The sequence below is a fragment of the Bufo gargarizans genome, chromosome 2 (assembly GCF_014858855.1).
Source record: "Bufo gargarizans isolate SCDJY-AF-19 chromosome 2, ASM1485885v1, whole genome shotgun sequence".
NCBI classification, from domain to species: domain Eukaryota; kingdom Metazoa; phylum Chordata; class Amphibia; order Anura; family Bufonidae; genus Bufo; species Bufo gargarizans.
The window spans coordinates 219,260,680-219,284,995 of NC_058081.1; the positions used below are offsets into that span (position 1 = coordinate 219,260,680).

The 24,316-nt window shown below is 46.0% G+C and overlaps 1 protein-coding gene across 2 annotated transcripts in view; it reads left to right on the top strand.

The window, feature by feature from the left end:
• Window position 1: 1 nt before the first annotated feature.
• Window positions 2-24,316, top strand: part of FBH1 (F-box DNA helicase 1) — a 97,900-nt gene continuing 73,585 nt past the window's right edge. The window contains exons 1-7 of one of the 2 annotated variants that reach the window (XM_044280011.1): window positions 4-208; window positions 4,006-4,164; window positions 10,251-10,738; window positions 12,929-13,059; window positions 13,657-13,789; window positions 15,537-15,727; window positions 18,320-18,403. In XM_044280011.1, coding sequence (XP_044135946.1) covers window position 208; window positions 4,006-4,164; window positions 10,251-10,738; window positions 12,929-13,059; window positions 13,657-13,789; window positions 15,537-15,727; window positions 18,320-18,403 — 1,187 coding nt within the window. In that variant the 5' untranslated portion in view covers window positions 4-207. Of the gene's footprint in view, window positions 209-4,005; window positions 4,165-10,250; window positions 10,739-12,928; window positions 13,060-13,656; window positions 13,790-15,536; window positions 15,728-18,319; window positions 18,404-24,316 lie in introns of both variants that reach the window. The other variant, XM_044280012.1, reaches the window with a different exon arrangement.

Here is a 24,316-nt window from a genome sequence, read left to right on the forward strand (position 1 = left end):
TCCCGCCTCCGTACGCTGTGCTACTTTCGTTTTCCACTGCCGTAGTGTCAAGCAGCTTGTGTGGACAATTGGAAGGAATACATTGGTGACTGCCGCCGGCGCGGCTGAAGGGCGACGCAGAAGTCATGGCGTGGAGGTTAACGAGCGCTGGAACGCAAGTCTGGGACCTCGCTGGGGAGCGTACATTTTGGTCTTCCCTCTAGTATCAGTATGTGTTCTGTCTTCTGATTGGTCCCGGGCCATTGCTCGACGCTTGTGATTGGTTAATGGTATAAAAGTTATACGACCTGAGCTCAAAGGGCTGATAGTGACTGGGGCTTGGTAGGAATGCCTTAAAACCCAACAGAAATTACTGGGCAAATGTACAAGGGGCGTGGCTTAACAGTGGGCGTGATTTGACACCAAAGTGTTGTGCTTTTTTTTTTTATTTATTTATTTGTAATCAAAATTTTCCAGTCGTTTTTTTTATGTAAAATGGTGTCCCAGCCTCATGTGTGAACAGGTGTAATGAAGGGGCTCTAACTAGAAGCAGATAACCATAAGGACTCATTCACACGACTGTGGTTTGGTTCCGCATTCGAGCCACGTCTTTTTTGCGGCTCGGGTGTGGACCCATTCACTTCTTCAATGGGGCCGCTTCAGTGCTGTCCGCATCTTTTGCAGCCCCATTGAAGTGAATGGGTCCGCACCCGAGCCGCAAAAACGATGTGTAAAATCCATCCCCGCCACCTATTCCAGTGCTGCCCCGTAACTGTGTGGCCCTATGCAGGAGCCCATTGTGCCAAGGTTTGTCATACTGCTTTGGTCTGTATAACTAGTAGAAGACAATAGTTTATGGTGGCCGTCACTGAGAGAAAATGGGGCACATTTACTAAGACTGGCTTTTTACCACAATATTAGTTTCCCACTTGGGCTGCCCTAAGAGTCATGTAATTTATGACAGATTTTTTTTTTATTATTGTAACATATTTTGTGCCATTAAACACTTTGCGTTTACTTAGAAAAAAAAATAAAAAATCTACTTCTGCTTTTCTCCTCTTAAAAAAAACGTCCAGTACAATGTACTGCAATATAGAGGTATAGTTGTAGGTAGCAGTTCACATTATACATGGGAAGAGTGCTATTGAGGTTTTTAGTCAGAGAAAATCTTCTAATTAATAACTGGCCTCTGTGGCTCATCCCTCAGACTGTCTGCCGTCAGTAACCATTAAAAAGACAGAATTCAAGGCGTTTTCTGACTGCTTTATACTGAAGACCTTCCCTCAGGATCTGATCAGTGGGGTTCTGACACCCGGGACCACTGCCGATCAGCTATTTGGGGAGGCCATGGTGCTCTGGTGAGCGCTGTGTCCTTCTCACAGTTGCCCTAGGCCAGTGACATCACGTGACCTAGGCTTAGCCCCATCTAAGTGAACTGGACAGAGCTGTGAGGAGGCTGCAGCACCATGGCTACCTTAACTGATCGTAGGGGATCCCTTGTGTCGGACCCCCACCAGATACTGATGACCTATCTAGAGGTTAAGTCATCAATACAAAACAGTCAGAAAACAGCTCTAAATATACAGGGGTATCCCCAAGTGCTGTCAGTAGGCAGAATACCCCCACCCTTCATCCTCTTAGCACTGACTATGACTAGAGGGCAGAGCAGGGATATTACTAGCTGGTAAACCTAAAATACTGACCCCAGCCTCCAGCCCCTGGTGGTGATTAGGTGGCAGCCCTGTCTTGGACCCTGAAGGATGAGAGTGGAATGTTGTCTCTTACTCCTATTCACTATAGCGCTTCTGAAATGGGGACCCAGCACCCCTTTTCTTGGGATCCCTGAAAGTCCCACTGTCAAACTGATGACTACTAGTCAGGAGCGATCAATGGGAATTTTTCTGAGTCTGTGTTGCTTTAATTTTAAAGGGAACCTGTCATCAACTTTATGCTGACCGCACTGAGGGAAGCATACATTAGTGACAGAAATGCTGATGTCAGCGCTGTGTCCCTCATCAGCTAAACATAAGTGGTTGCTGAGAACCAGCATCATAATCATTGCAGCCCAGGCCTGGAAAAGAGTCCAATCTACCGAAGAAGAGTCCTGGTTATCCATAATCTCCTGCTCTCTCACCCACCTGCTGATGATTGTCAGTTCTCTCCTAGAGATAAAGAGAGAAAACTAGGTAGAAGACGGTCAGTCATCAGCAGGTGGGCAGGAGAGCAGGAATTCATGAAGAACCAGGACTCTTCTCAGGTGGCCGGGACTCTTTTCCAGGCCCAGTCTGCAATGATTGTGATGTTGGTTCTCGGAAATCACTTACTTTTAACTTATAACTGACAGACCGCTGAAATCAACTCACCTGTCTCTACTTTAGGCCTCATGCACGCGACCGTTTTGTGCATCCGCGTCCGTTCCGTCATTTTTCACAGTTTAGCGGAGGTCCCATTCATTTCTATGGAGCTGTGAAAAAAACTGCTAGTCCTCAGTTTTTTCTCCGAGTCCGTGATCCGTGATTCCAGTCCGTCCATAAAATATAACCTGTCCTATTCCTGTCAGTGGAAAACGGAGGATGGACCCATTCAAGTCAATGGATCTGTAAAAAAAAAACGGATGCACAACTGGTCTGTCATCCGTGCAATAAAATTACACTTTTCATTAACCTTCCTTTTTTTCCCCTGTCGGACAAAAAAAAAAAAAAGTAAAAAAAGGAAGACACAAGGAAACACAACTGAAGCAAAATCAGACACGGACCACTGACCACTGTCGTGTGCATGAAGCCTTATACCGCCGTTAGTATGGGCTGCATAAAAGTGATGACCGGTTCCCTTTAAATTTGGAAAATCTTTAAATAGAACACGTTTTTCTAGAAATGCGTCTCAAGTTTTTGTATGCCAAACCCCTACTGGAGTAAGATTGTGCCTTTCATGCTTTTTCTGTCATCCAGTCTATCAAGTTAAAGCGTAATGTAACCTAACCTCTGCACAGAGCCTGTAGGGTGCCGTACAGCCTCCATGCACTGCCTTACAGGCTCCACTGGGCTCACTGTATACGGAGATTAATTGAACATGAACTGAAACATGAAATCTATGGCCACCCTATTACAGATCTGTACAAAACCGAGCCATATGGCTGTGTGTATGAGTCCTTAAAGGGGCAATCCCTAAAATGCCTCCCCACAACTTCACAGAGGTTGTACTTAACTGGCTCCCCGGTACCCCCGTCGCTTCTGATGCCTGCACAGTCACTGCTGCTCTAGCGTCACCCGCAATGCTTAGGAGGCTCGTTCCAATCACGGCCTGCTTTTGGTTTACCCCAAACCCCCCACCCCTGGGAGTTTTCATCCGCATGACGGGGAGATGCAGCCGTGCGGGCATCAGAAGCAACGTGGGTGCCAGGGACCCAGGTAAGTACAACCTCTGTGAAGGGCTGGGGTGTATGCGTAGGTATTTTAGGGGTTGGATAACCTCTTTAAAGGTTCTGTTGTTATCCATTACTTTTCATTTCATTTTAAGGGAGTTTAATATTGATGGGCTATCCTCAGGATAGGTCTTCAAGATCTGATCAGCGAGGTCTAACACTCAGCATCTGTGTCCGCTAGTGGGTGCTATGGCCTCCTCAGAGCTTGCCAAGCACAGAGCCGTACATTGTATAGTGGCTGTGTTTAGTATTGCAGCTCAGCCCCATTTACTTGAATTGGAGTGAGCAGCGTGACCGATGAACATGACATCTCGGAACTAGAAATGGACCGTAGCGCTCACCATCTCTGGTGCCCGGAGTCCCCCACCGATCAGATACTGATGACCCATCCTTAGGAAAAGTCCTCAATATTGAACTCTCGGAAACCCCTTTAATGAGTCAGCTAATAGATGAAGCTCCCCACTGTCTACCCCAAAGAGTGCTAATGTGCACCCGGCCTAATAGACCTCCCACTGATTGTGTCCTGTGGGCCTGGTCCATCTGCTTTGGTTGTGACATACAAAGCTGTGCTAGAATTTCACTCTTAACTTTTTATCGCTCAACAGTGAAAAGGCGGAAGCATCTTACAGGACCCGAGTGTCAGGAGCTGGCTCAGAGCAGAGAAGGCTTGTGCGCCCTCACTCAGCCATTCAACCAGTGGAATACCAAGCAAGATGTGCACAGAGGCCTGTACCCTCGTAGCAGGGCTGAGAGATGGTTCAGAGGTAGACACTGGCACTTTATCACCCACATAGAAAGCTTTAGACCAGGGGTGGTCCTGAGGGCCGCATTGTCACATCACTCTATTTCAAGGGGCCGCAAATAAAATAAAAAAATGTTGATTGGCGCTCATTTGCATCAGGCCAATGTAAAATGACTGGGGAGGAATGATCACTATCAGTCATTCCTCCATTTAGTTATATTGATTATCGGTAGCACATCCCTGAATACACAGATAGGTGTGGCACGATAATACCGGGCAGTTATCAGGAATGAGCGTTCCTATAAAGACTTGTTCCCAGTAATTGACCTGAATATTTTGCAGTGTAATAGGGGCTTAAAGGGATTTCCCAGTAAAAATTAATTTATAACAAGTTCTTGCAGCTTAGCCCCTGAAACGGAAGAGTTATGCTTACCTGCTCCCCGCCGCTTCGGTCCTCCGCATTGCCCCCATCTTCTGGTCCCCGCGCAGTTTTTACTTGGCAGTGCATGGCTATGGTCACATGCACCTCTCCAGCCAATCACTGGCTTCACCAGTGATGTGGCCACAAGAAGCATGTCACTGCTGAAGCCAGTCATTGACTGGAGCGGTGTATGTGATCATGGCCATGCACTGACAGGTGTAAAAGTGCAGGAGGCAGAGGGGACAGCGCAAAGGGCCAGGGCAGCCTGAATCAGGTAAGTATGCATCTTCTGGTTCAGGGGCCATGCTGCAGGAAGTTGTTCAAAGTAATTTTTACAGGAAAACGAGTGACATTTTCTTCCTGCCTCTTATTCATAAATTGGCGATTTCCTTCACTGCAGAGGCCGGTGCTTCCTGGTTATTACCACCTTCTGCCCGTTACAGGTGCCATGCAATAACCAGTAAGCATTTTGCCTTACTAGTGGGGAAAGCGCTTATTGGTTAACACTTTAACACACTTGTTTTGTGATTTAGCGCACGTGGTGGTTCAAATGGTTGTAACGGTTGTTGGGACTACCAAAATTATTCTTGCAACAATTTTTCACGTGACACATAGGGCCTTATAATTTATTTTATTTTTTTATTTGGGGCAAAGTGGCAAACTGTACAAAAGTATATTTTTTTCAAACTATAGCGCCTTATTCTTTAAATATGCAAACTGCCATCAAAATAAATTATTATAATTAGTTCTCTATTTTGTGTCGGTCGTTTTGTTATATAATACGTATACTTTCATGTGAATGGGGCGATAATCGCGACGGTTTTGGTTGGTGTGGGTATTTTTTCTTTTATGTATGTTATTATTATTATTTTTTTAACTTAATTTTTAATATATTTTTGCTACAAATAATATCCCCCAAAAGGTCATAAAAGGACCTTTGGGGGACTGACACTTTTTGTTAATTTTTCACTTTTTCCTTTTTATTTTTTACTTTTATTTGTATTTTATTAATATTTTATTGTATTTTTTTTTTTTTTTTGGTTTATTACTTATTTAAATATATTTTTGCCACATAACATGTCCCCCAAGAGGTCATAAAAAGACTGTTGGGGAACAATGAACAATCTACTATTTTACACTTATTTTTATTTTTTTCCTTTCTTTGTATTTTGTTTTTGTTTCTTTCATTTTCTATTTTTTTCTATCATATCTTATTATTATTTTTTTCCTATATTTGTGTTTTTATTTTATTTGTTTGTTTTTAAAAAAAATTTAAGGTAAAAAATTATTTTTTATATATATATTTTTTCCACATCATTTCTCACTGAAAGACCTTTTGGGGACACAGACTTTTCTTTTTTTGCACTATTTTCACTGTAACTGCGGCATCCAAAGGAGTCCCAGTTACAGGGGAAACCAGACTGCTGTGGGAGCTTTGTACAAGGCAGAGCTGATCAAGGTCTCCTGACCCTGCAGCTCTGCACTCCTGCATAGTGCTCACCTATGTGAGGAGAAGGCAGAAGCGCTGATACACCGCTTCTGCCTTCTTCTCGTCTGCCCTGCTGTCACTAACCTCCGGGACCCATCCTGCTCCTGCTACAGTGCAGGAGCTGTAATGCTTCATCGTGCGGTGCCGGCGGGCAGAAACACAGCTGATCACACAATCAGCTGTGTTTCTGACCAGGAGGATGGGGGCCGCAAACCTTGGCTCTGGAGGCCGCAGGTTGTGCACCCCTGCTTTAGACGAATTCCCATCATATATGGGGGTCAGTGTTCAGTGCATCAGTCTACTGTGCCCATAGGCCTATTTCCCTGACATATGCCTAAAATGTCTTTTTGGTTGGCTTTAAAAAAAAAATTAATAATATAATATATATATACAAAAACACTAACTTAGTGGTTCTTTTTTTTTTCTTGGCTTTTTTAAACTGCGTATTTTAGCATGTGTTTTTTTTTTTAATGGAAGCCAAGTGTTTTTGGAAACTACAGTATGTACCCAATTTTCTCTGTAAAAGCCATTGGGAAAAAAGCATTTAGGGGCATTTATCAAGTTGTTGACATCACTATTGTGCTCCATATTTGCACAATTTTTGCAAGTTTTTGAGCTTTTCATCACTTTTCTAGTGGCTAGAAAGGGCCTGGACTTGATGAGGGGGTGGGGCGTACCACTGCCCACTGAATTTACCATGAAACTGTTTATGCCAGCTTCTAGCTCACGTAGAATCCAGTTTGTGGTGCACAGAGTGCCAGAGATTGAGAGGCATGTATTTCTTAATAAATCGCACTCCAACGCAAAGGGATCAAGACTGGAGTTTGGGAATGTGGTATGGATTACCGTAAATGGCCACCATTGGCATTTGTGTTTTTTTAAACGGGGTTAAAAACAAAACAAAAAAAACAATGCTTGCTTATAGCACAAAAATTTTAAAAAAAGAGGTAAAAAAAATACCAGACGCAGAGCATTCTGGGATTTTAAAAATGCAGTGAAAGTGAAGAAAAATAGCACAAAAAAGCACATTTTTTTCACTCCATTAGCAATTCTTAGCAACTTTCAACCAGCATCTGGGAAAGGTGATTTGGCAAAAAAAAAGGGCCAAAAATGCAAAAGACCACAAAAAGAAAAAAAAAAACAGACATTTGACGAGTATGTGTTGATATACTTTTGTCCCAACTGTGAACCTCTAAAGACGGGTCAGGAACCATCTGCACTCCAGCTGTTGTGAAACTACAACTCCCAACATGCTCACCTTTCCAGCTTTCTTAGTTGTAAATGGAGTATGTTAAAGGGGTTCTGCACTCTCAATTTACTGATGATCTATCCTCTGGATAGATCATCAGCTTCTGATCGGCCGGGGTCCGACACCTGGGACCCCCGCCGATCAGCTGTTTGAGAAGGCAGCGGCGCTCCAGCAGCGCCGCGGCCTTCTCGCTGTTTACCGCCGGGCCGCCCGCACACTGACGTCACGACTTGTATCAACTACAGTGGGCGCGGCTAAGCTCTGTTCACTTGAATGGAGCTTAGCCGCGCCCACTCTAGTTGATACAAGCCGTGACGTCAGTGGGCGGGCGGCCCGGCGGTAAACAGTGAGAAGGCCGCGGCGCTGCTGGAGCGCCGCTGCCTTCTCAAACAGCTGATCGGCGGGGGTTCCGGGTGTCGGACCCCGGCCGATCAGAAGCTGATGATCTATCCAGAGGATAGATCATCAGTAAATTGAAAGTGCAGAACCCCTTTAAGACTTGTAGTTTGATAACAGCTGGAGTGGCGGAGGTTGCAGACCCCTGATCTAAAGATCTGTTTAAAATCCACACTTAAACCCTAATATCCCTTTATTTTTCATTCCGATTTGTTGGAGTCTGTCCTGCACTAAAAACCTTTATTGTGATCTGTCAGGATCTGTTAATGTCCTAATTAGGGGTGCACCGAAATAAAAATTCTGGTCCGAAACCGAAAATTCAGGATACCCCTTGACCGAAACCGAAACTGCCTTTTTGCCCAAATACTTTTAAAATACTTTTTTTTAAATGATTTTATTAATAATTCTTTTTCATGAATTTAATAAATCATATTACCCACCCACCCCATAACAGTGCCATCCACAGACCCCCCCCACCCCATAACAGTGCCATCCACAGACCCCCCACCCCATAACAGTGCCATCCACAGACCCCACCCACCCCATAACAGTGCCATCCACAGACCCCCACCCACCCATGCCATCCACAGACCCCCCCACCTCATAACAGTGCCATCCACAGACCCCCACCCACCCCATAACAGTGCCATCCACAGACCCCCACCCACCCCATAACAGTGCCATCCACAGACCCCCCCCCCACCTCATAACAGTGCCATCCATAAAATGTGTACAATTAATAGAAAATAGCGGGGAGGGACTGGGAGGAGGAGCTGGGGGCCGGTGCGTTCACTGTGCTCCGGCCCCCAGCTCCAGTAGTTATAAAATGTGTACAATTAATAAGGATTCTATTCATGAGGCCCCCTCTGCAGTAGAACATTCAATAAAGCCACATCCTACTCACAGGGCTGTTATCTTAATGCTGGCCGGCCGGGCAGACGAGCGGCAGCGTCACGACTGACGTCACATGCCTGCGCCGCCTCCTTCATTCAGAAAGTAGGCCGGGCACATGACGTCAGTCGTGACGTTGCCGCTCCTCTGCCCGGCCGGCCAGCATTAAGATAACAGCCCTGTGAGTAGGATGTGGCTGTATTGAATGTTCTACTGCAGAGGGGGCCTCATGAATAGAATCCTTATTAATTGTACACATTTTATAACTACTGGAGCTGGGGGCCGGAGTACAGTGAACGCACCGGCCCCCAACTCCTCCTCCCATTCCCTCCCCGCTATATTCTGCCGATTTTATGTATCAATATCGGCCGAAATGGATTAGGTGCATTTTCGGCCGCCGGAATTTCGGTGCACCCCTAGTCCTAATAAAAATCTGTCATAGCCATCTCGGCTCTAGTAATGATGGAAGCCACGATGGCCCGTCTGTTGTAAACTAAGAGAAACCATTGGCTTTCTACATACAGTATTCGTCCTGTAGAAATACCGGAAACCCTGATGGAATGGCAAATGCCAATGTGAACAGAGCCTAATAAATGTATTATAGGGGCCTTTTTAAATGGGGTGACAAGCGATGCATATGCTAAGTGCACCCCAGCGGCCGGAACCAATAAAACATGTCAGTCTAAAATGCAAAGGCATTGCGTCTAACCTGGTGCCCACAACTGGCCATCTTTCTCCATGGCACAGCAGAGGTCATGTACCCTGTATTCTGTAGGGCAGCAGTCCTCCTGGTCTGACGCTCATGGACTAACACAGGGATGGCCAACCTGCGGCTCTCCAGCTGTTGCAAAACTACAACTCCCAACATGCCCAGACAAGGCATGGTGGGAATTGTAGTTTTACAACAGCTGGAGTGCCACAGGTTGGCCAACCCTGGACTAACATGTACGTTTGGCAAAGGTCCAGGCATGGTGGTTCTGTTGGGGATTTTCAGTGCAGATTCTGCACTGGAAACAATCAGTGACTTGCTGCACAATGCAATTAATACGATTTTATCTGATATACAACTGTTGGACAAAATCTAAACCTATTTTTCAGCGTTTCTGCCTCAAAATCGTCTCCAAAAACAGCCTGCCATTCATTTCAATGGGAAGCGGCACTTTTTATTTATTATTTTTTATTATACGTGGGAAAAAAGAAGCAGCATGCCCTATCTTGGGCCGGATTAGAGCTAAAAACGCTCCAAAGAAGTCCATGCATTTTTTCACACTTTTGATGCAGTTCTGCTTCAAAATCCTCAAGAAAATTCAGCTTTGTAATATAGAGAACACTCATTGGTTTAAAAAAAAATAAAAAATCACGTTAAAAAGTTGGATCAAATGCCACTCGAAAAATGTACCGTATATTCACACTGAAAAAAAAGCACATATTCTGCGCTGATGTTTTTTTAAGCTTGTTTTTTCAAATCAGTTTTGCCATGTATTCTCCCCTGTAAGATCTTTATTTATTTTTTTTACTGTGGATTTGCCCCAAATGTGTTGCAAAATCTATAGACTTTGTATCATTTCAGTAAATTATATTTTGTCTGCACGTAACATTGTATAAGTCAGTATTGTGATGTTTGTGCACAATTTATTTAGAATTTTCCCTTTCTCTCTACAGGTAAAGGTGGAAAATCGACTTTGAGCACTTCCCACAATATTCTAAGCACTGATATATCCCCCAGCTGCAGCCATTCACAAGAGATGGCAGAGTACGTGTCTAGTCGTATGGATGAGGACGCTGTGGAGTCAGACAGTGAGAATGATGTACACCCATCAGATCTCCACTCCAGCAGAAAAAGACCCTATTCTTCCATAGAAAGCATAAGCCAGAACTTCTTGCCAGTAGTGGACACTCGCACATCTTCCAGCAATTTCTTGGAGGAGGATGATGATGATGATGAAATGGGTCTTATGCTGGATTCACTTTCTGAGTCTTGTTATGGACTCCTTGGTGTGACTGACCAGAGCCAACCATCATGTGGACATATAAACCAATTCCCTGATGAACTGCTGCAGTGTATCTTCAGCTTCCTTCCAGCAGTGGACCTCTATCGGAACATCAGCTTGGTTTGTCATAAGTGGAAGTCTTTGGTCCATGACTCACTGGTTCGTACACATTTTCATTGGCTTTTTGTAGGCGTTTGGTGAAAGTGCTCTGTAGGAGCAGCACTGCAGTTACCAGCTCTGCCCACTACACAGTGTGCGGAGCTGTTTAGTTCTGGTGTCAACCCCCACCGATCACATATTGCTGTCCAATCCTGAGGATAGACCATCAATGTTAAAATCCTTGAAAACTCCATTAAGTTGTGTCCACATCTGGGTTGGTGTCTCATTATATTTGACAAGCTCAGTACACTGATGTACAAAGTTGCTTCATTTTCCACTTATAGATACTAGATACATTGGGAATCCTTATTGGTCCCAAGACCACTAAGGCCAGTCAATGGCCTTAGCAGGCACGTGGCAACAATGGCACTATACTGTTAGTGAGGTGCCATTATTGCACATGTGACCACTTAGCTCAGGCATGGCCAACCTGCGGCTCCCACTATGCCCTGCTGTAGGCTGAAAGCTGTAGGCATGCTGGGAGTTGTAGTTTTGCAACAGCTGGAGAGCCTCAGGTTGGCCATCTCTGACTTAGCTTCTGCAGCAGTTTCATGACTAAGAAGGTGTCCCTTCACTTCTGGGCTGGCGGGGACCGATAGGAGCCATAGCGCTAAACACAAGACATTTTAAAAGATTTTAGGTTTCTTTTTTTCCCCAACATGCTGCCTGCTGCTGGTGTTTTAATTACACCAGACTACCCCTTTAAAGAGGTTGACCTAAAATGCGCCCCATGTTCCTAAGGGAACCTGTCACCATGAAAATGCAACGAAGAGCGGTTGGATGTATTGTTTTGTGGGAAAAGATTCATTATAACTTAATATCATTCTGGGCCTTGAAGTCAGGGAGGCGGTCCTATCAGTGATTGACAGTTATCTCTGTACACAGTCATAGAGGAGAGGCTGTCAGTCACTGATAGGACCGTCTCACTGACTTCACAGTTCAGAATGAGGAGGAATATAAATGTATAAGATACAAGTTTTACTGAATCCTTTCCTACAAAACTATATATCAATTTCCTCAGCTCCTCCGGCTTTATAACATGATACCTTCAGCCCAAACACCATGTTCAACAACTAAAAACTAAAAAAATAATAATAATCCTATACTCACCTGTTTCTTCCCTGCCGTTCTGTGCACCGCAGCTCTGCTACATCTTCCCAGTGTTTGTATACAAGGAAGCTGTAATTACACTGCACCACCCAGACGGCAGGCATGTAATCATTGAAGAAGATTCAGCGCTTGCACAGGCGCCAACGCCTATTCCCAAAACTGAGCCAAGAGTTGGACCCCCACGATCTCTTATCAGAATCATGAAGCTGGACAACCCCTGGCAAATCTGAGAGTCAGCCTTGTGGATTTTTCTGTCCTACCCTAAGGTTACATTCAGTGCAAATACACTGTGCTTTACAGTGCAGGCAATATGGAGATTTTAAGAATTCTCATCCACACACTACAAAAATATACCTGTTTTGCGGATGTTAAATTTACAGCATGTCCATTTATGCTGCCGATATCCACCGATAACTTCACCCTTTAAAATGCATAGGGTGAAATCTTCAGAAATTGGTGTCCAAATCTGCAATGAAATGTCTGCCCCTGTGGCTGTACTCCAATAGTTTATCATGGGACAATTCAAAGTAAATTACATAGCATAGCTACATGCCAAAACATTTCTGAGCAAAGTTCAGAACAGAGCAGGAGTCCAAGTGAGTCACGGATCCTGACACCTTCTTATTCTGCACTTAGTTCCGCAATATCGGTTTATATTCTGTTGTGAAACAGCTTTTATCAATGAAGCTTACATTTCATTTGTAGCTAATACATTGGCAATGTGGTTGTGGGTTTCCCCTGTAAAAACCATGAGGCCATAACCCACATCAAAAACGTTTACACGCAGTAACACAATTTAGTTTGGTTTTCCAAGGACAGCTATTTTAAGAAAACTATGGTATTTGGTACCGCTGACAGAGTAGTGGTGCGGCTACACTGGTACCGGCATGTGTGATTGTCTTCTCTCCCCTTCTGTTCAGCATATGATGCATTCTTTTTTTTTTCTTTTACTTCCGATAATTTTACACAAGCCCAGGAAGCACTGGAGCAAGAACTAGCCACAGACTGTATATTCCCTTTGTATTTGTGCAGTTTCCTCTCATTACATATACTCCTCACTTCCTGTTTGTGATTTTGCAGTTTATTAAATGGAAGAAATTGTACCACCGATACCTTGCAAAAGATGGCCCGGCTGTAATGGAGATTGAGGATCTTCTTAAGAAGAATGGAATAATTGCAGACAATCCTCTCTGTATACTACAACTAGTAAAGTAAGAAAGCTTCATACTACGTCTTTCTACTACCTCACAAAATGAATAGCAGGGGAAGCCCATCCTTAAAGGCTATGTACACCTTTTGAGGGCAATTTTTATTTATTTATTAGTACCATTGTATGCCTTGTGAGCTAAATGATTTTTCAATTGGTCTTTATTAAGAATATGGAGCCCTTTTCTCTGTACAGAGCTGAGATGCTCTACTAGCAGGATCTGACTTTTCTCTGCTCCTTTAGGCAGGGAGCTGACAAGCTTCTTATCTCTCCTCTCTCACATTATAGACACTCATTAAAGCTCATTCCTTATCTTACTGATAAGAATGTGGCTTAAATAAGTGTTTATGACCTCTTAGTAATTTATAGATAAGGGTTAGATGATCGGCATAAAGTGAAAGTGTAGTTCTTCTGCATACAACTGCTCCATGTTCTGCTGAGGAGGTATGGGAAACTGGGGTACCCTGTTGTAGTGATCGGTGGTGTCCCAGTAAATTAATGTACAGCCTTATACCGTTTACACTTATGTATCTGTAATTTGATCGTTTTGGCTCCACAAAAATGTAAATGATTATTTCCTTACTGTGTGACTACTCTGTAGGTACTTTACTACTTTGTTTTCTCACGTCGCCGACTCCCAAGCCATTTTGGAATGTCTGAAGAACCACCATTTATATGAAATTGCTGAAAAATGTGTTACCCAGAGACTACCAGAGTTGACGTGTAACAACGAGGTATATTTATATGTATACATGTTATTTGTGAAATTCTTGTTCGTCATTTGATCCTGTTATTTATGCAGCACAAAAATCACCATTGCCCTGTGTAAAACAGGGATGTGCTGCCAACAGAACTATATAAAGGAGAAACAATCATCCCTATAGACCAGTGGTAATTGAGAATGAATGTGCCTATGACTTGTGATGCTGCTCTGGCTGTATCCACTAATATGCAGTATTCAAGTACTTGTTTTGGTCTCATGTTCTCAGTTGCTTGTCCACATGTCATGCTATAGGTGGCATCACTGTAGTCACAGTGTAAGGTCACTAGAGGGCAGCAGAGGCAATGCACTTCAGACTAACGCGTTTCCTGTAGCAGAAGTGACTGGTAGTATGATAACTGCATTACTGTGACCAGGAAACTATGTTCAAAAATCTGTTCCAAAAGCAATAGCATTGGACCAGCTTACTGTGAAGTCCTGTTCACGTGCTCTTTAAAGGAACTTAGGATTTTTTTTTGGACTGGTTTGCACTAGAATGCTGCCCATCTAGAATTACGGCTATGTTAACTTTATCAAGCATTTTTTATATGAGGGTAGTCAAAATAAATGACCAAATATAAAATATACTGCATTGTTGCAGTATATTTGTATATGATGCAGAGTTTTAAAGCATCCAGTATGGCCAGCTTTGAACACAGTTTTAGAGTATACATACAGAATTGATCTAAACACAAATGGGGTCAATTATTAAGACTGGCATTTTAGACACTGGTGTTAATAACCTTGCGCTGGCGCTTGATGCACCTAAGTTATGTAGAGGCGCAGCCCTCTACATAACTTGGGCGCATCCACTGCTGTCATATATCTATGCCAGCTGCCTTGCTGGCGTAGATTTAAATAATTTTCTACACCTAAAACAGGTGTAAAAAAAGATAAATGAGGCTGACCCGCCTTCCCCGCGCACACCATCTTTTTTTTTTTTTTTTTAGAACGGGCGTGGATGGGGAAAAAGTTGCAGATTCGTCCGCAAATCCCCTTTGGACCGCGAATCTGCGACAGATATACGCAAAAATCGGCGTATATGCATTCATAAAAGACTCCCACATTTTTTTCACTTATCTTGTTTAGGTACTGTAGCCCAGAGCTGTATTCACAATTCTCCTGGCTTCAGACCTCAAAATCTGCCAGCATTTGGAGCAGACTCATTATCTACCCAGAACATAGTCTTTTGATTTGCTAAGGCTGAGTTCACATCAGCGTTCAGCCTTTCTGTTCTCCTGCTCCGTTATAGCAGGAGAACGAAAAGGACGGATACTGTACATGACTGAGCCGAACTGAGCTTACGGGCCCCAAAGACTATAATGGGGTATGTTAGGTTTACACTTATAGGAACATTTTTGAAGCTTGCATGACTTTTGTCCGCTTCGAAAATCTTCCTCTGAGCGGAAATCTAACAGACCCCATTATAGTCTATGGGGCTCTGTTCGGCTCAGTTATGTGCCGAATCCATCCTTTCCGTTCTCCTGCTAGAACGGAGCAGGAGAACAGAAAGGCAGAACGGTCATGTGAACGTAGCCTTGGCAATATGTATTGCCATCTTCTCAGAAGTGTAGGAGGAATAAACTTGCACTTGTATGGAACCTTATACCTAAAGTGTCTCATATGCTGTTTTGGTGTTGGATGGTATCCAGCGGTTACTCTGCGGTTCACTTGGTAATAATTTAACCTAATGCCTTACTGCTTTTTGTGTATCATTGCAGGCTGTGAATGCTTGGGCAGTCCTGGCCGTAATCGCTCTTCTGTCAATCAAAGTTGGTGACATCCAGAGACTGATAAGATGCTTGTGGCATTTTAGATCACCTTTAAGGCTTGTTGAAGTCATGGAAGCCTTGTACTGTTTGGCAACCTTACTCTTTGCGATGAGAGAGCAGAAGGTCCTCGTCAGTAATAGGTATAAATGAAAAAGGGCAAACTGTAAAAGGAAAAAAAAAGAATCTAAAATAGAATCTTCTATTTGAACGAGCTACGTCTCATGTAACCGAAATGTTGTGAGCTCCTTTATCTGACATCTTTAGTTGTCCGGGCCTATGATCTCCATTATGGTGTGGGTATATAAAAATTATCTTTCTCCTCATCGCATACTTTACTCATGTAAGTAATTGGTGCAGATGTCCTATATACAGTAGCAAAACACCACCCGATCCCCACAGCTACAACTGTGCTTGTAAGAAGGGGAGAGCAAAAAGACGTTTTGCCCCTGAACGCACTTTACTGAACGCACTTTACTGAACATTGTCTCCCACACAGAAATTGTGTACTGTCCCTTTTAAGTACTGCTCCACATATATCCACACGGAATTAGAAACCTTCAGTAAAATGGATGTACAACTACCGTTGTAGGCACAAATATCCCTTGTATTAATTTCATTGTGGTGTGTCCTGTGTGCTTTATGGGGTTTTTCCATTTCAATGATTTCCAGTAACCTTACTGCAGGCTGGGCAACTGCTGATAATGGGTCTGGTCACTGGACAAGCCAGTTTAGATAATAGCTGTAGGCCATATGTGTTCGTAGATATCACTCCCTACTGGAATGTGTCTTCTGCTACCAGCAGTGGTGAATGGGGAGCTGCTGATTCCACCGCTGTGGAAGAAAGCAGAGAATGTTAGCCATGAGACATACGGTTTGACCTCAGCTGTCACCAAGTCTTTTCTCTTTTGAGTCCTGCTGAGCTTGTGTTCTTGAACTCCTTCTAGAGCATTGCCTGCAGATGACTGGAGGAGAGCATTTTCGCTGTGGGACCCTCTGTTTCCTTGGCTGGTAAATGCTGAGATGAAGCAGACCAGCTGCCCTGCCAGGACCTGTTCTACAGGTAGCCCAGTCACTACTTCTGTCCTGCACCAAATGAAACTCTACATCCTCTCCTAGACTACAAGGGCACCTAAGCACGTCACTCTGATTCAAAGTGATCTGGTAGGCAAATGTCATTGTCGGAGCCACTTTGGCTGTTGAATCTCAACCCCTATTATCAGGATAGGTCATCAATATCAAATTGGTGGGTGTCCGACACCAAGCACTCCCGCCGATCAGCTATGAGAGGAAGAGTTGGCGCTCCATGCGAGCGCTCTTTCTGATCATTACCCTGCACGTTGTTTCCTGTGAAGCGGTGGCGTAATGTAATTGCAAGCACTCGCTCCGTACACTTGAATTTAACGGGTCCTTGTAATTACTCTGCGCTTCCGAGATAAAGTGCAGTGTAATGAAGAGGAAGCTGCGCTTGCATGGAGCTCCACCGCCTCTTCAAACAGAACCCCACCAATCGGATATTGATGACCTATCCTTACAATAGGTCATCAATATTAATGGCTGGACAACCCCTTTAATAGCAGTAATGCATCTAAAAAAAGTGGGAACAGGGCAAAAAAGGCAATAAAAGTAAGTGGTACTAATAAAAAACTGTCATGTGAATGTAGCCTAAAGGGACACATGTCAAAAAGGGTTTTTTATTCATAGAGAACTGTCCTTCTGTAGCAAGCAGCACAGAGAGATAAATCTCCAATATAGATGGGGAGCCCAGTAGTAGAAAAGTAGATGTAGAATTAGGATGGCCACAGAAGAGCACTGCACCTATCAGTGTGATGCTCTAATTGAGTCGCTCATCCCCCTCTGGTCAGAGTGAATGGTCTGAGTAAGAAACTCAAGCGAGACTGTGCTAAAAGCTCAAACAAAGGAGGAAGTTAAAGAGCCAGGACAGGAAGGACTTCAAAAAATTATACCCAGAAAACTATCCACCTGCTTGTTGTTTTGTAAAAAATTTTTTATTTTTATAAATGCATATAATATACACATACACACTGTTAATATGTGACCGTAGAACTTTTGATGGTCGTGTTCCTTCAAAGTGAATGGCCAAAATGTTGTGCTGATTTAATTATGGACTGTATGTACTTATATTGGTCAGAGCTCCAAACCTCCTGTATAAGGCCGAATGCACACGGCCGTGTTCCGCGGCCGAGAGCGGTCCGTGGTATGCCGCTGCTGTACAGTAATACACTCGTATAGTGTATTCATAAGATATTCACCACTTAATTCCCTGCCATCTCCAGTACTGCTGCTCCAGTCAGTGTTTAAATGCTGTAGTCATGTAGCCATATATCCCATGTCACCACTGCAGCCAGTCACTAGCTTCAGCAGGTTTGGGACAAGACAGCTGAGGCCAGTGATTGGCAGCACCTGTTACCTGCCGTATACAACTACATCACCTCTGCAGCCTGTAATACCTGACCCGAGGTGAAGTCTGGAGAGGCAGTGCTGTAAAATGCAGGTGGTAAGTTCTGAATGCAGGAGAAGGATAAACTGCAGGGACTACCAGGGATGAACATGTACATAAAAACTAACTATTTTTATTCCATGTATATTGCAATAATTCACCTTTTCATTGCATGGTAATACTTTTAGTGGGATAACTCCTTTAAATAGAAACTACTCCCTTCAACATGCATGTGCATTATATTGATTTTCTGCCTTTACTCTTATTTTACCAGAATTCATTACAACATTTTCTATAGTCTATATCTTCTGGAGAACAGCAGCTCACAGAAGAAAACGCCATCCTGTGAAAATGCAAGGTATGTACTACAATTGTCCACATACAGTACTGTTCAAAATTTTGTCGACATTTTTTCAAAGCAACTCGACTGGGAAGTTGTTCCGAACGTGTTGGAGAACTAACCACCGATCTTCTGTGGATGTAGGCTTGCTCTAATCCTTCTGTTTCTTTATGTAATCCCAGACAAACTTGATGATGTGGAGATCAGGGCTCTGGGCGCCATATCATCACTTCCAGGACTACTTTTTCTTCATTACGCTGAAGATAGTTCTTAAAGAGTAACTAAACTTTTATACAACCCTTTTTTTTTATGTTCTAAATAGCCTAAAAATGTTTTTTGTAGTATACTTTATTAATCACTAATACAGTTTTCCTGCTCAAGTGTACTATTCTAGTACAGCTCAAGGCTCTATAGCAGTGTTTCCCAACCAGTGTGCCTCCAGCTGTTGCAAAACTACAACTCCCAGCATGCCTGGATAGCCTTTGGCTGTGCGGGCATGCTGGGAGTTGTAGTTTTGCAACAGCTGGAGGCACACTGGTTGGGAAACACTGCTCTATAGCACATTGCTACTCCTATACAGATGTACTATGCCAAGATTTAGCTGAGCGAAGCTCAAGGCTCTATAGCACATTGCTACTCCTATACAGATGTACTATGCCAAGATTTAGCTGAGCGAAGCTCAAGGCTCTATAGCACATCGCTACTCCTATACAGATGTACTCTGCCGAGATTTAGCTGAGCGGAGTTCAAGGCTCCATAGCACATTGCTACTCCTATACAGATGTGCTATGCCAACATTTAGCTGAGCGAAGCTCAAGGCTCTATAGCACATTGCTACTCCTATACAGATGTACTATGCCAAGATTTAGCTGAGCGAAGCTCAAGGCTCTATAGCACATTGCTACTCCTATACAGATGTACTATGCCAAGATTTAGCTGAGCGAAGCTCAAGGCTCTATAGCACATTGCTATTCCTGTACAGATGTGCTATGCCAAGATTTAGCTGAGCAGAGCTCAAGGCTCCATAGCACATCGCTACTCCTATACAGATGTACTATGCCAAGATTTAGCTGAGCGAAGCTCAAGGCTCCATAGCACATTGCTACTCCTATACAGATGTACTATGCCAAGATTTAGCTGAGCGAAGCTCAAGGCTCTATAGCACATTGCTACTCTTGTACAGATGTGCTATGCCAAGATTTAGCTGAGCAGAGCTCAAGGCTCTATAGCACATCGCTACTCCTATACAGATGTACTATGCCAAGATTTAGCTGAGCGAAGCTCAAGGCTCTGTAGCACATCGCTACTCCTATACAGATGTACTATGCCAAGATTTAGCTGAGCGGGGCTCAAGGCTCTATAGCACATCGCTACTCCTGTACAGATGTACTATACCAAGATTTAGCTGAGTGGGGCTCAAGGCTCTATAGGAGATTGCTACTCCTGTACAGATGTACTATGCCACGATTTAGCTGAGCGGAGTTCAAGGCTCCATAGCACATTGCTACTCCTGTACAGATGTACTCTGCCGAGATTTAGCTGAGCGGAGTTCAAGGCTCTATAGCACATTGCTACTCCTATACAGATGTACTCTGCCGAGATTTAGCTGAGCAGAGTTCAAGGCTCCATAGCACATTGCTACTCCTATACAGATGTACTATGCCAAGATTTAGCTGAGCGAAGCTCAAGGCTCTATAGCACATTGCTACTTCTATACAGATGTACTCTGCCGAGATTTAGCTAAGCGGAGTTCAAGGCTCCATAGCACATTGCTACTCCTATACAGATGTACTATGCCAAGATTTAGCTGAGCGAAGCTCAAGGCTCTATAGCACATTGCTACTCCTGTACAGATGTACTATGCCAAGATTCAGCTGAGCGAAGCTCAAGGCTCTATAGCACATTGCTACTCCTGTACAGATGTGCTATGCCAAGATTTAGCTGAGCAGGGCTCAAGGCTCTATAGCACATCGCTACTCCTATACAGATGTACTATGCCAAGATTTAGCTGAGCGAAGCTCAAGGCTCTATAGCACATTGCTACTCCTGTACAGATGTACTATGCCAAGATTTAGCTGAGTGGGGCTCAAGGCTCTATAGGAGATTGCTACTCCTATACAGATGTACTATGCCACGATTTAGCTGAGCGGGGCTCAAGGCTCTATAGCACATTGCTACTCCTGTACAGATGTACTATGCCCAAATTTAGCTGAGCGGAGTTCAAGGCTCCATAGCACATTGCTACTCCTATGCAGATGTACTATGCCAAGATTTAGCTGAGCGGGGCTCAAGGCTCTATAGCACTCTTTATTTTCTGGCATCTGGCTTTTCTTAGCCCTGAGAGCGTTTTCGGCCGCAGGGGGCGTGGCTTACGCGCAGCGCGTCATTTTGGGGGCGGAGCTAAGTTCTCCTTCACAGGCGACATTTCAAGCGCTGGAGGGGGCGGAGCTTGTTCCCCGCGCTTTCTGCTAAGGTTTCCCGCGCTTCCTCACTCCTGACAGGAAGCTGGGACACGGTGGGGGACTCTAAACTCCTGTGTACATCGCTCGGCTTCTGTGGGCGCTATCTGCTGCTCTCTGCTGCTCACTGCTGTTCACTGCTTCTCTGCTGCTGCTGATCTGGACCATCTCTACTCCTGACGTTCTTCTGAGGCACTGGTAGGACAGTTAACCCTCTCCTAACCCTCCTGGTCATAGCTGCTATAACCCTTTGTGGTCTCTATATTAGAGTACGACCACATTTCAGCATGTCAGATCCCACGGGTGCCCCCAAACCCTGGTACCATGCCTGTACCGCCTGTAGGGAACCTTTTCCGCGTGGGCAATCTGAGCCGCATTGCTTTGCATGTCAGGCCCCGGTGCAGGGCCCGCTTCCCGCTGCGCCCCCCGGTGCCTCTGGACCCCCTGACTGGGCTAAGTCTCTGTCTCAGGCAGTGGAAAGCCTTACACACGTAGTGGGCCGTCTCGTGGATAGACCGCCTCTCCCGCAGGCTGCCACAATCCCTGTCGCACCCGCTGGGACTACCGTTTCTGCAGCCCCCACTGGTTCCCTGCCTCCCAGCGAATCTTCCAGGGCCCGGCATACTCAGAAACGTTCAAGGGTTGAGCGCACATCTTCCTCAGATGCTTCGCTCTCTCCGCCATGCGTGCGAGCTCAGTCAAGTCTATCCTCTCAAAAGGATACGCCTTCTGAGGGAGAACTGGCGGATTCGGACGTGGACATGGACTCAGAGCTTCCGTCCAAATTGGCGTCCGCGGTGGGGCATCTTATCACTAGCATCCGTGATACCTTTAAGCTACACGATGACCCCCCCAGCTCTGAACAGACCGGCGTGTCCTTTCTCCGTCCCAGACAGGCCTCCAAGGTTTTTCCCATACACGCTGATTTTTCTTCTGTGGTATCCAAGGCTTGGACTCGGCCTAACGTCCACTTTATTACACCCAAAAAGCTGGACATTTGTTATCCCTTTCCAGCGGATACTGTGACCACGTGGACATCCCCGCCTAAGGTTGATCCTCCCGTGGCTCGCCTGTCCAAAAGCACTACTATTCCTGTACAGGACGGATCTTCCCTCCAGTCTGTTGAGGACCGTCGTACGGAATCCCTCTCCAAGGCCATATTTACTGCCTCTGGTTCGGCCCTTAGACCGGTCTTTGCCTCCGCCTGGGTTGGTAAAGTTAGGGTCGGACGTCCCTGTTCAGGACCTCCGTTCCTTAGCCCAACTAATTGTTCAGGCCGGAAAATTTGTCTGTGAGGCCTCCCTTGATGCGGGTGCCCTCATTGCCCGTTCCTCTGCCCTGGCAGTTTCTGTCAGGAGGGAACTCTGGCTGAAGGTTTGGGCGGCGGACGCCGCTTCCAAACGCTCTTTGGCCGGCCTACCATTCACGGGTTCCCGCTTGTTCGGGACCCGTCTGGACGAACTTATATCAGAGGCCACGGGTGGGAAGAGTACTCACCTTCCCCAGTCCAGGCCAAAGGGCGTCCCCCGTGGTCGCGCTGGTTCGTCCCGTTTTCGGTCCTTTCGCAAGCCCACCGGGTCTAGACCCGCGGCCAGTTCTTCTTCCTCTGGCCCAGCCCAGGATAGATGCAAGAAGCCGTTTTTTCGGACGCAACCTACCTGGCGCAAGTCCCAGCCTGCACGGGCTCCCACAGGCCAGCAGCCCTCTGCCTGAAGGTGCGCCCCGCCTTCTCCTATTCAGGAACGTATGGCGGGCCCACATCTCAGACGCATGGGCGCTCGAGATTGTATCTTGCGGATACAAAATCGAATTTGCGTCCATTCCGCCAGACCGTTTCTTCCGATCCCGTCCTCCGCGGGATCCCGTACGAGCGGCCGCCTTCGTCGCGGCCATTCGCTCTCTAATGGACAAGGGTGTCGTCGCCCCCGTGCCTCCGACGGAAAGGTTCAGGGGGTTCTACTCGAACCTCTTGTGGTTCCCAAGAAGGAAGGCTCAGTGCGACCGATCTTGGACCTAAAACGCCTGAACCGTTTTCTCCGACTGCAGAGATTCCGGATGGAGTCTCTCAGGTCCGCAGTGGCCTCCCTGGAAAGAGGGGATTTCATGGCCTCAATCGACATTCAGGATGCATACCTCCACGTTCCGGTTGCTTCATGTCATCACCGCTTCCTGCGCTTCGCGGTGGGGGACGATCACTTCCAATTCGTCGCCCTTCCCTTTGGTCTGGCGACGGCTCCTCGAGTGTTCACCAAGGTCCTGGCCCCTGTCTTGGCCCTACTACGTTCAAGAAGTGTTTTTCTTCTCCCATACTTGGACGACATCCTGATCAAGGCACCCTCCTTCTCTCAGGCATCCGGCAGTGTGGAACTCACTCTAGAGACCCTGACGCGGTTCGGTTGGATTATCAACCACCCCAAGTCTTCCCTTACCCCCTCCAGACGGCTGATCTTCCTGGGGATGCTCCTGGATACAGAGTTGGCGGAGGTCCGCCTCCCGTCGGACAAGCGTCTGGCCCTTCGCGGGTCGGTTCGCAGTCTCCTCCGTCATCACCACCCTTCCCTCAGATCCAGCATGCGGTTGTTGGGAAAGATGGTTGCCTGTTTCGAAGCGGTGCCGTTCGCACAATTCCGATCCCGCACCTTTCAGAGGGCAATTCTGTCGGCCTGGGACAAATCACTGAGGAGTCTGGACAGGACCTTTCTTCTGCCTCCCCTGGCTCGGGCTTCCCTCAGCTGGTGGTTGCATATCCCTCTAAGGGGGAAGTCCTTCCTTCCACTGAACTGGCTGGTGATTACCACCGATGCCAGCTTACGGGGGTGGGGGGGGGGGGTGGGGGTTTCCCTCCCCGGTCCGTCCAGGGCGTTTGGTCTCTATCGGAGTCCAGACTTCCAATCAACATTCTGGAACTGAGGGCGATTCTTCTGTTCGGATCCAATCGGACAATGCCACGGCTGTGGCATACATAAACCATCAGGGAGGCACTCGCAGCGCTGCAGCGATGCAAGAGGTGACCCTCATTCTCCTCTGGGCGGAAACGCACGTGCCGGCCTTATCTGCGATTTACATCCCGGGGGTGGACAACTGGGCGGCGGATTTCCTCAGCCGGTCCACCATCGACCCGGGAGAATGGTCCCTGCACCCAGAGGTGTTCGAAGCCCTTTGTCTTCGCTGGGGTCGCCCCGACGTGGACCTCATGGCCTCAAAATTCAACCACAAGGTCCCCCTATACCTGGCCAGGGCACGGGACCCGAAGGCATACGGCGCCGACGCGCTCGTCCTTCCGTGGCGCAAATTCTCCCTTCTGTACGTCTTTCCTCCTTTTCCCCTCCTGCCACGGGTTCTTCGGAGGATCGCGGCAGAGGGCGTTCCCGCGATTCTAATCGCCCCGGATTGGCCCCGCCGGTCTTGGTACGCCGACCTGTTGCTGTTGGCAGACGCACCGTGGCCACTGCCCTCCAGGGAAGACCTTCTC